This window comes from Nannospalax galili, unplaced genomic scaffold, assembly GCF_000622305.1.
Source record: "Nannospalax galili isolate Female #2095 unplaced genomic scaffold, S.galili_v1.0 scaffold304, whole genome shotgun sequence".
Taxonomy (NCBI): Eukaryota; Metazoa; Chordata; class Mammalia; order Rodentia; family Spalacidae; genus Nannospalax; species Nannospalax galili.
In genome coordinates this window covers 3356528-3368419 of record NW_008352325.1, presented here as the reverse complement: position 1 = coordinate 3368419, position 11892 = coordinate 3356528, and the positions used below count along the sequence as shown (strand labels likewise).

The 11892-nt window shown below is 40.6% G+C and overlaps 1 protein-coding gene across 1 annotated transcript in view; it reads left to right on the top strand.

The window, feature by feature from the left end:
* Nucleotides 1-11892, top strand: part of Abca13 (ATP binding cassette subfamily A member 13) — a 449044-nt gene that overhangs the window by 22868 nt on the left and 414284 nt on the right. Inside the window, exons 2-3 of the mRNA XM_017802262.2 lie at nt 1915-2008; nt 4358-4481. Coding sequence (XP_017657751.1) covers nt 1915-2008; nt 4358-4481 — 218 coding nt within the window. The remainder of the gene's footprint in view (nt 1-1914; nt 2009-4357; nt 4482-11892) is intronic.

The following is an 11892-nucleotide window of genomic DNA, read 5'->3' as shown; positions in this document are numbered from 1 at the left end:
CGTATGCAATAGGGTGAAGTGATTTATTTCTCCATCTTCTTTAATGACAGTTCTGCAATCTACAAAAAAAATGTATCTGTGAAAGGGAAAGGGACAGAGTTCAGGTCTCTTGAGAAAGTCAAGCTGACACAGTCATGGATTTGGATCTGGTGACAAATGAGCCAGGGATCCTCTCAGGCCTTGCCCCACTGGTTGCCCTAGGAGACACACAGTGTTGAGAGCAGGTTGTGCCTTGCCCTAAGTTATTCTATACTGTGTAAAACACTGGCTTCTCAGAAAGTGCCTTGCCCTGAGAGACTCCATTTTACATGCAGCCTCTGACTACATTTTGAGTACAAATACAGAAGCCTATGACTCTGCACCTTGTTGGGCATGTAGACAGCACCACCAGTCTACCACCACCTACAGGGCACAGACTGATTAACAACTATTTCTAAATGTAGAAAGGGTGCCACCTATAACTTTATCAAAGTAAATTGAGGCTGTAGGAATAAATGGGTATATTTAAGTTGTATCAGGAAAACCAGACCTGAGAATTTACTGGATGCACCAGACAGAGGAAGGAGTATTGAAGGGAACCAAATAGTATAAAGAGAAGAGATTGGGTTAACTAAAGAGAGTTAACTGGGCAAGCTGCTTTGGAAGATCACAAGTCAGTTGGAGGAATGACACGAAGTTTGTTGCACACAAGGAGCCGTGTGGTGGTGTCCACTGGCACACTGACCGACACCATTTTGAGCTTGTTATTCCAAAGCCTAGGATGTCCTTGAAGATAGTCAGTAGCCATAGCAGGACTTTGTGCCTAGATAGTAACTGGGGAAAAGTAGCTGGGAAAACGTTTGTGTCCTGTGAGTAATCACGTACTGTGCTTCTGCTTCACATGCAGTAATTTCTTTTTGCAAGACCAATAAAAGGAAAAGCAAAAGGGCACTCAGGGCTCTTGCCCTGGAGGTGCTGAGCCTTCTGCTACCTTTGAAATAAGCATTCCCCGTGTCCATGGTTACTTTCAGGTCTGAACATCTACAGAATATAACTTCCTTACCTGGACCCTATAAAGTGGATGACAGCTCCACCAACCTGTCATCTGACCACCCAGTGAATGTGTCACAGAACCACTCTGTGTGTGTGTATGTGTGTGTATGTGTGTGTGTGAAGAGACCAAAAGGCAGAGAACTTCTGACAGTCTCAGGGTCTCCAGCTTGGCTCAGTCGCTGCTGTTGATGTGGCTTGCTCGATTGCTGTCCATCCATCCACCTGCCCATCTTTCTGGACCTAGTCTTAGTCTTTGCTTACACAGTCTCCAAAATCCTATGCCACACTTCCACAGCTCAATTCTGACCCTGAAGCTTGCCTATAAGGTGGCAGCAGTGATAGCATCACCATCATCATCACCATCATCGTCGTCATTGTCATTGTCATCTCAGAAGACTCAGTCTGGTTTTTTATCCTAGTCCCTGTGGAGACTCTTTATAAATCCTTATCAGCTTCTGCCTCTCAGGCCTCTTCGAAATTCCTTGAACTCTGTTGGGATTTATTTAACATATTTTTAGCCATCTGTATCCTACATATATACACGCATAGAGAAATATTCACGGTGTGATGTGTATTGCGTGATCTGAGTAATAAAGATTGGAGCAAAAGAATTTGTGTTTGTCTTGGCTAGTTATCAAGGAAAGTGGAACTGTTTGGCAATGAAACCATTTTATCATGTGAATTTGTTATTCAATAAATTCTGACATTGTAGAAAGACACAAATGTGTCCATCTGTTCTGACATAGCATGTTCATGGCAGATAGGGATAACAGTGACTTCCTACAAAGCAACCCAGACCTGGTTGTCTACCATCCTTCAAGAAAGGGAAATAGTCTAATGCTTTGAAATTTATTCCAAACTTTTGTCTTGTACATTTTCCAGGTCCTGTCCCTCGCTGAATTCTTCTGGCCATGCATCTTGTTCATGATTCTGATAGTACTTCGTTTTCAAGAACCTCCTAGACATAGAGATAGTTGTAAGTTTCATTCTGAATACAGTTTTGGGATTACAAATCTGTTCTTTATCAATACTAAATAATTCATGTTCTGTCATGACAACAGCACTGTACTTGAGGTGTGTGCCAACAAGAGGCAATTTTGTTTTCTTTGCCTCTTATGAATGACATTCACAGATGTTTGGTTAGTCAAACAGACTTATCCTCTGAACTGAACTGAATCCATTTGGACCTGGTAATAGAAACAATTTTACATTTGTGAAGAGCTAGAAGCAGAGATAAAGAGAGCTGCATTTCATTTTACCAACATAATTCTTATAGTGGCGATGGCCATGGTGGAGATGGCAGTGGTAGAGATTGTGATGATGGTAATTCCCTAACAGACCTACTGATAACTTATTGCGCTCCAGAAACATGGCCAGTCAGATCATTTTGTATGTCTGATTTGAATGCTCAACAGTCACACCTTTTGAGAAACGGTGTGTTTTGTTTCTGACTATGCTACTTGAAATGCTCAATGTGTTTGACTTTGCAAGTTTTACTTGAATAAGTGATTATATTAAATGTTAGAATTTGTTAGTAATATTTGTGTTTTTCATATAGAGAAAGGAATGACCCTGATGACTCATTTGTGATGTTTGGGGACTGTGTTGTATATTGCAGAAAATGCTGAAGCCACTAAGACTTTAAGTAGGAAGAGCTGAAAAGCTTTGTCAGGATTCTTTTTTATTTTTTATTATTATATATTTTTATTTATTCATTCAACAAATATGTATCATGGGCCTTTTATACCCTAATAGACCTTGCTTGGGGGGGGGAATCTATTAGAATGTAGTGGGAGGGGCTTCACACAGGAACAATTGTGTTCAAGGCTAGAGAACTTAACCTCCAACCGACCAAATACACACTGGGATGGCTTCCATTCTGATGTGTTCTTGAGTTAGGATACAGAACCTTCTAGAGGAATGAATCTTTTTGGGAGATGGGACAGGGTCTCGCTATGTAGTACAAGTTGGCCCAGAACTCACTATGTAGACCAGGCTTGTCTTGAACTCACAGTGATCTGCCTGCCTCTGTACCCTGAGAAATTACTATTACTGGTATATTACTCCAGATCTCTCTATGACCTCCTAGAACTCTTTCTTATCTATGCTAAAATTTCATCTTCCCAGCTGGGCACCGTGTTACATGCCTTTAATCCCAGCACTCAGGAGGCAGGTGCAGGTAAATATTTGTGAGATAGAGGCCAGGCTGGTCTACATAGTAAGTTCTAGGACAGCTGGGGCTGCAGGGACACTCTGTCTCAAAAAGACCAAATAAATAAATAAATAAATAAATAAATTCTATCTTTCCTTGAGCATCAAACCTGTTCATTTAGCCATTTAATCGTTGTTTGTTTATCAATTTAGTCATCAAATATTTGGTGAACGTCTTCTGTGTGCAAACAAAATAAAGCAGACAAACAAAAAGCAATGCCCGAACGCTGGGCATAGTGGGTCTTCAAGTGTGAGTGAGGGAGATTATGTAACACCAAGGCAGGCATCAGGGGGAAGGGTTTGATCAGCTACAGCACACAGATCAGTGACTTCCAGGTTGCTTTCCATTATTATAGTCCCCACACTCCCGTCCACCTGCATATGTAAAGAGTAGATTTGATTGGTGCACATTTCATCAGTATTTTATTGATGGAGTATTGGCTTAGTATAGCAATATTTTTCCTCAAAGGTTTTGACTGTAGTAGTGCAGAAACACATTTTTGAAAAAAATATTTTATTTATTATTTTTATTTTATGTATATGAGTGTTATGCCTGCATGAAGGTAAGTGCACCCATGTCGTGCAATGCCCACGGAGGACAGAAGAGGCTGTCGGATCCCCTGGAACTGTAGTTACAGACAGTTGTTAGCTGCCATGTGGGCGCTGGGAATTGAACCTGGGTCTTCTGCAAGAACGGTCAGTGTTCTTTACTGCTGAGCCATCTCTCCAGCCCTGCTTTTTGTATTTTATGGTATTTAGAAATTACGCTTAAACATTGAAAAATAGAAGCTGGCCTGAAAGCTTTTGTCCAAACTTAAAAACTCCTCATTTTTAACTTGAGATGCAAAGAAGCTTGCTTTCTTATTGGTCCCACTCACCGCTGATTTGCAGAGAGCTGTGCTGGAAGCTTGGCTGTGTAACAGAGCAGTGACCACTCTGAAGAGGAAAGCTAGAGAAACATGGGGAGAGTGACAGCAGTTCAGCAGCTTGGTGGACACACCGGGAGGAGGTGCAAGGCGTCAGCGGTTTTGTGTTTCTCAAGTGGCTCCTCCGCTAATGTTATGGATCATGATTCAAGCGTCTAAACTAATTTCTTCCTTAAATCTGTGTCTAGGTTACCTGCAAGCCCGGGATCTGCCAAACCAGGGCGTTCTCCCCTTTGTTCAAAGCCTCCTTTGTAACACTGGGTCAAGTTGCAGGAACATCAGCTTTGAGAGTTCCAAGGATCATTCTTTTCGGTATGAGAAATTCAAACATCCTTTCTGGAATTCCTGGGATGATGACATACTCTTCCCCAACCTCCCGCAACCCCCAACGCTCACAATTTCATGTGCTTTCTGTGCAGGCTTAGTAATTTGTGATGTGTCAGGGATAGTAGAGGTCTACAGTCTACACTTCAGAGAGATACACAAATAAGTTTTATTGCTCAGATTCACATGATAATGGCTCCTAATGATGGTTAGCATCCAGTGTATTTGAGATTCACAGTATTCAAGATTACAGCATGCTAAATACCTATGAACAAATTGCATCAGCACATAATTATTTCCTGCAGTGAAACTGAGTCCAAAATTACTTGCTTAGTCCTTTTTCATTTTGATATACTTGCAAAATGAGTAATTTGGGAGCTACCTATTAGACTTTTCTTTTCTTTTTTTTTTACTGTGCTATAGATTGGCCAGGATCCTGTGTGAAGTTGTGATGAAATGAAAAGAGTGGCCATCAGCTCTTTCCTCTTTGCACTACCACCTACCGTGGACTGCATGATAGTGTTAAGGTGCCTCCTCAGGTTATGACAGTGCTGATCTGTAATGAGGTATTAATTGGTATTGATAATCAAGAGAAGAAGAGTAGGAGTTCGTTAAGGTGACAAGAATCAAAATGAAGAGACTTAACTTGGAGAATCCAGAATGTTCCAGAAACTTCTCAGATAGAAAAAAGAATGGGAAAAGGAGACTAGTTGATTGTGCATTTTGAGTTTTAACAGGTTGAACAATGTGGAGTTTATTTTGTTTATACTTGCTGCCATTTAATAATTAAGGATTTTTAAACATGAAGTTAATGTTAAAACAAAAAATGTTTGGCTTGAGCTCAGGACTAGCCTGAGAAATAGCTCTCACCACTCACCAAAGCAGCTTCTTGTAACAGGTGGAGACTATTCCAAAGTTTCAGAACTGGTCAAATGCAGAGAATACATGTCTGGGAGGTGCCCAGCCCTAAGTGACACATCTGCAATGTAACCTCTATACTTAAGGCCTCAGGGGACGTCATGGAAGGGGGCTGAGCAGAAAGAGTGTAAGTGCCAGAGGGACAGCACACCTACTGCTTGTTAATGCATTTTAGACATGTTATGGAAGCTACAACCATGGAATCTTCTACAGTATGGTAATCTAACAAGATCTGCATAATGATAAAACCAGTTGACACATCAGTGTGGATGTGGAAAATTTTACAGGGTGCTGTGTTAAGATGAAGAGCTACAGGAAATCAATGGATGCTAAGGGAGGGAGAATCAATTTTCTCTAGAGACTAACTCCTTGAGAGGTTATCTAGTCCCAAGTAGGCAGCCCTAAACACAGGTACACATTAACATCACTAAGTGGACTCAGTGTATTTTATATATATATATACACACACACATATATTTATAAATATATGCATGTATATGTAATAATAATCAAAGAAGAAGACAAAAATTGAGAGAGTGGGGGAACATGGGAGGAGCTGGATGGGGGCTGAGAAGGATGAAAATAATACAAAGATAATACATATAAAATTCTCAAAAATAAAAAGCAAAAAATAATAATAAAATGTTGGAAAAAATCAACAAAAGATGTTTATTTTTCAATTTTAAGCAGAATGTTTCTAGATAATTTTGGATGTAACTAGTATAATAATAATAATAATAATAATAAAAATAGTGCTGTCTATATAGCAAAATAGCCTCAACTGGATAGCTTATAATAAATACATGGGATGGGCATGCATGCCTTTAATCCCAGCACTCAGGAGTCAGAGGCAGGCAGATCTCTGTGAGATCAAGGCCTGCTTGGTCTACATAGCAAGTTCCAGGTCACCAGCTGGGGCTACAGGGAGACCCCGCCTCAAAAGAATCAAAAAGAAAGAAAGAAAGAAATGCATAAGGAATACATATTTATTTATTACAGTTTTGGCCACTGGAAAGTTCAAGACTTGGAAAGTGCAAGGTGGTCTCCCTGGACACCAATTTATAAAAACAGGAATCCTATTCACAAAGTCTCCACCCTTATGGCCTAATCTCCCCATGTCCTGTTATCTTAGGGGCAGATCTCAACATAAAGACATGGTGGGGGAAACAAACGTTCAGATGCTTGCTTTTCTGAGATATAAAACTAGAGGCATTCTATGAAGTAGTATACATCATAACCCTGAGGCCCTCTATGACCATCCAGGCTCAATCCCCCACCTCCTTTCATGCACAGAAAGAAAATTTAGAGCTGTGACTTCCCAGGGAAGTGCTTGAGGCCATGAGTTACTGCCACTTTTGTTTCAGGTCTCACACCTGTGCTTTACTCAGAGCGGGGAGTTGAGAGAACATGAAAGTAGAATAAATTTTTGTAGATCAGGAAGCAAAGCAGCCTGGCTTCAGCGTCTTCTGGTTCTGTGGTGTAGTTCTTCGCACCCAGCGTTTCTCACCCACCTATCTCAATTGTGAATATTAAGGATAAAATACAGAGGATATCTAGCCTAGGGGCAGGCTTAGAAACAAATGTTAGACCAAAGGGAGTTCTAATAAACTCTTAGCTGAATGGATGTTCCTGTTACAGGTTTAAAACGATTTTTTTCAACATTGACTTTGCATGTTGTATTTGTCACTTTTCTGTTGCTGTGATAGAAACACTGACCAAAGCAACTTATAGAAGGAAGAATTTATTTGAGCTATTGTTCCAAGGGGCGAGAGTCCATTGTGATGGGGAGGCATGGCCGCAGAGGCAGCTGGCAGAGGAGCGGAAGCTAAGCTTTACATCTTCAAGCAGGTATAGGAAGCAAGAGAGTAACTTGAAATCAGGCAAGGTCTAAGAACTCTCTAAGCCCACCCCCGGTGACGTCCTTCCTCCAGCATAGCCACACCTTCTAAGACCTCCCAAAACAGCCCCACCAACTGGGGACAAATGTCTAAATACTTGGAGCCTATAGGGGACATTTTCTTTTCTTTTTCTTTTTTATTTTTTTTGTCTTTTTGAAGCAGGGTCTCCCTGTGGCCCCAGCTGTCCTGGAACTCACTATGTAGACCAGACTGGCCTTGAACTCAGAGATCCGCCTGCCTCTGCCTCCCAAGTGCTGGGACTACATGCGTGCGCCACCATGACCAGCTCTTTTTTAAATTTTTTAAAAAATTAAAAAAAATTATTATTATTTTTTTAATGTGTGTGAGTGTATTGCCTGCATGTATGTGAGTGTACCCGAATCATGCAGTGCTGCAGAGGTCAGAAAACGGCTTCGGATTCCCCTGGAACTGGAGTTAAGGATGGTTCATAGCTGCCATGTAGGTGCTGGGAATTGAACCCGGTCCTCTGCAAGAGCAGTCAGTGCTCTTAACTGCTTAGCCAGCCCCTATAGGGGACATTTTCATTCAAACCATCTCTCATGAGTGTGTGTAGATATATGCATATGTGTGTATGTGTATATACTGTGGTGTGCATGAGGAGGTTGGAAGACAACTTGAGGGAGTTGGTTTTCTCCTTCTATTATGTGGGTTCTAGGGAATGAACTTAGATTTTCAAACTGTGCCAAACTGCTTCACCCACTAAGCTATCTCATCAGCCTCTTGTTTTGTTTTACTTTTAAAAGATTTATTTATTTATTTCATTTAAAAATATTTATGGCCTGGAGAGATGGCTCAGTGGTTATTTAGTATTTTAATTTTATGTGTATGAGTGTATGAGTGTATTGCCTGCATGTATGTAAGTGTACCCGTGTCTGGCAATGCTGTAGAAGTCAGAAGAGGGTGTCTGATTTCCCTGGAACTGGAGTTAAGGATGGTTCATAGGTGCCATCTGGGTGCTGGGATTCAAACCCGGGTCCTCTGTAAGAACAGTCAGTGCTCTTAACCTCTGAGCCATCGCTCCAGCCCCCAGAATTATCTATTTTTATTTTACATGTATGAGTATTTACTTGCATGTATGTAAGTATACCATGTGTGCGCAATGCCTGTGGAGGCTAGAAGAGGGCATCAGATCCCCTGGAACTGGAATTAAGAAGACTTGTTAGCCATCATGTAGGTACTTGGAACCAAACCTAATCCTCTACAAGAACAGCTATTACCTACTAAGCCATCTTTCCAGCCTTATATTGTTTTTTTTGTTTTTTTTTGTTTTTTTTGAGAACGGGTCTTCCTACATGTATGAGTATTTACTTGCATGTATGTAAGTATACCATGTGTGCGCAATGCCTGTGGAGGCTAGAAGAGGGCATCAGATCCCCTGGAACTGGAATTAAGAAGACTTGTTAGCCATCATGTAGGTACTTGGAACCAAACCTAATCCTCTACAAGAACAGCTATTACCTACTGAGCCATCTTTCCAACCTTATATTGTTTTTTTTTTTGAGAACGGGTCTTCCTACGTAGTTAACGTTGACCTCCAGCTCATGAGCCTCCTCCCTAAGTCTCCTGAGTGCTAAGATTACAGGTGTATGCCACCATACTGAAGCATAAAACATTTTTGTGGTGTTTTATTTTATTCTTTAATCAGCTGACACATTAACAGGCTTCCTTATGGCATTTTCATACATACTTAGTTTTGATGAGCCCACCTGTTACCATCCTCTATATTGCTGCCCCACACCCATTTAAACTTCTACCACCAAGATATTCTCCTTTCCACTTTAATTTTATATGTGCTTTATTACCCTCCCAGCCCTGTATCTCAAATATTTTCTCCCTCCCTATGGGGCGCGCTGGGCGCCAGGCGTGGACACCCATTTAAACTTCTACCACCAAGATATTCTCCTTTCCACTTTAATTTTAAATGTACTTTATTACCCTCCCAGCCCTGTATCTCAAATCTTTTCTTCCTCCCTATGGGGCGCGCTGGGCGCCAGGCGTGGAGTGCATGGGTATCTGCTCCTGCGCTGCTTCCCTGCGTCTTCCATGGCTCTCTGCTGCTGGGGCTTTGCCCAGCCGAGTCCCACCCTAATTTCACCCCTGCACTTTCCTCAAGATGCGAAATCCACCGGCCGCTGGATCACGCGGGAGAGTGTGAGGGCGGCTAAAGCTGGGATCTGTGAGTCGGTGATGGAAAGACAGCTCTTCCCGGGAAGGCTGGATCGTAGGCAGTGAGACAAGACTCAGCTCAGTCAGACTCAGTGTTACAGCTCTTTATTTAATGGCTCTGCGTGGCTCCAAGCCTCAGTGTACCAGAGTGATCCAGCTCCTTCAATTATTGAGGGGAATCAGGGAACTTTATACCGTGGGGGTAGTGGTAAAAGCTTCAGCTAATAGGTACTTTGGGGATGCCTCATTTGCGTGTGGAAATGGGCTCCCGCCAGGCTGTCAAACTGCTTGAAAATCACACAGGAAAGCCTAATAGTTACAGAGCCGGAGGCTACATTCCTGTGGCTGCTACTTCACAAAGGAGTCAGGAAAAATGCCGGGAAGACACCCTGCTGTGAAAGGAGGCTCTGCATATGGCTCCGAGCTCGTGAGCTATCCAGACATGAAGAAACTTCTACTTTACACAACAGAGGTCCCCAACACTCCCCCACTTACATGCTCTTTTCTATTTTCCTAGAATCAACCTATATTCACTCTTACATAAATACACATACATAAAAATTAGAAGCTAAGACCTGCATATGAAGGACAACTTAATGTGTTTGTCTTTCTGATCTTCAGTTACCTCATTTAATGCAATATTTTCCTGACAACTTCATTTGTATTTATGGAAGAATAAAATTCCATTATGTATAGGTATCACATTTTTTCATTTAAAAATATTTTTATTTATTTGATGAGATTTTCATCCATGTACACAATAGATTGTTAATAATATTCTAATAATTCTTGACAATTTCACTCAGTGTATTTTGATCACATTCAGCACTCTCCCCTTCTATCAGATCCCCTCACACCTCACGACCTACCTGACTCTGTGTTCTCTTCTTTTAAAGCCCATCAAATTCTATGTACCACATTTTTATTTCTCATTTATCTGTTTATAGATATCTAGACTGATTCCATTTCCTTTTTATTTTCAATAGAACAACAATAAACATAGAGGAGCAAGTATTTCTGAGTAGGATATAGAGCCCTTTGGGTATATGCCCAGGAATGGTATAGCTGGACCATATTGTAATTCTATTTTTAACTTTAAATTTTTTCTGATTTATTTATTCTTATTTTATGTGTATGAGTGTTTTGTCTGCATGTATATAAGTGCACCTATGTCATGTAATGCCCACAGAGGCCAGAAGAGGGTGTCAGATCTCCTGGAACTGGAGTTAAGGACCCTTGTTAGCCAACATGCCAGTGTTGAGAACTAAACCCAGGTCCTCTGCCAGAGCACCCAGCTTTCTTAATCACTGGGCAATCTCTCCAGTTCCTATTCTTAACTTTTTGAGAATTCTTTATGCCGATTTCCACAGTGACTGAACCAATTTACATTCCTATCAACAATGAATAAAGAATCTTCTTTCCCCCCATCCTACACAACATTTGTTGCCACTTTTAAATTTTATGATCGTTATTCTGATTGGGTGAGATGGAATCTCAAAGTAACTTTATTTTACATTTTCCTGACAGTTAAGGATATCGAACATTTCAAAAAAGTATTTATTAGGCATTTGTATTTCTACTTTAAGAACTATTCAGTTCCTTAGTCCACTTTTTGGGTTGTTTTTTTTTTTTGTGTGTGTGTATTCCTAGATACTAACCCTCTGCCAGACATGTAGCTGCAAAGAGTTTCTCTTGTTCTGTGGGCTGCTTCTTCAATCACGTGACAGCTTCCTCTTCTTTTTTTTTTTAAACCTCTTTATTCTTTATTTTAAAATGTGTTAAATTTCTTTAAAGCTTCTTTTGCTGTGCAGAAGTCTTTTAATTTCATGAGATCCCATTGATTCTTGGCCTTATAGCCTGAGCAACTGCACCTTATTCAGAAGATTATTTATCTACATCTTATCTTCAAATATTTTCCCTACTTATTTCTTTATTAGTTTCAGAGTTCCAGGTTTTATGTTAAGGTCCTTGGTCCATTGAGAATTGTTTTGGGTGCAGGGCAAGAGGTAAGACTGTAATTTTATTCTTCTACATGTGGCTATCCAGTTTTCCCAGAACTATTTGTTAAAAGGTTGTCTTTCTCCAGTCAGTAATTGTGACATCTTTGTCAAAAATTAGGTGCTTGTAGCCGCATGGGTTTATATCTGGGTCTTGTATTCTGTCCCATTGACCTACATGAAATAAGGTATAGTGATACCTCCTGCCTTATTTATCTTTTCAGCATAGTATTGCTTTGGCTGTCTGAGACCTTTCATGTTTCCAAATGAGTTTAAGATTATTTTTTCTATTTCTGTAAAGAATAGCAATTTGATTTCTGTGGGGATTACCTTAACTGTATAGATTGCTTTTGGTAGGATGCCTACTTTTAAAAAAAAAATTAAACAACTAATTTTTTC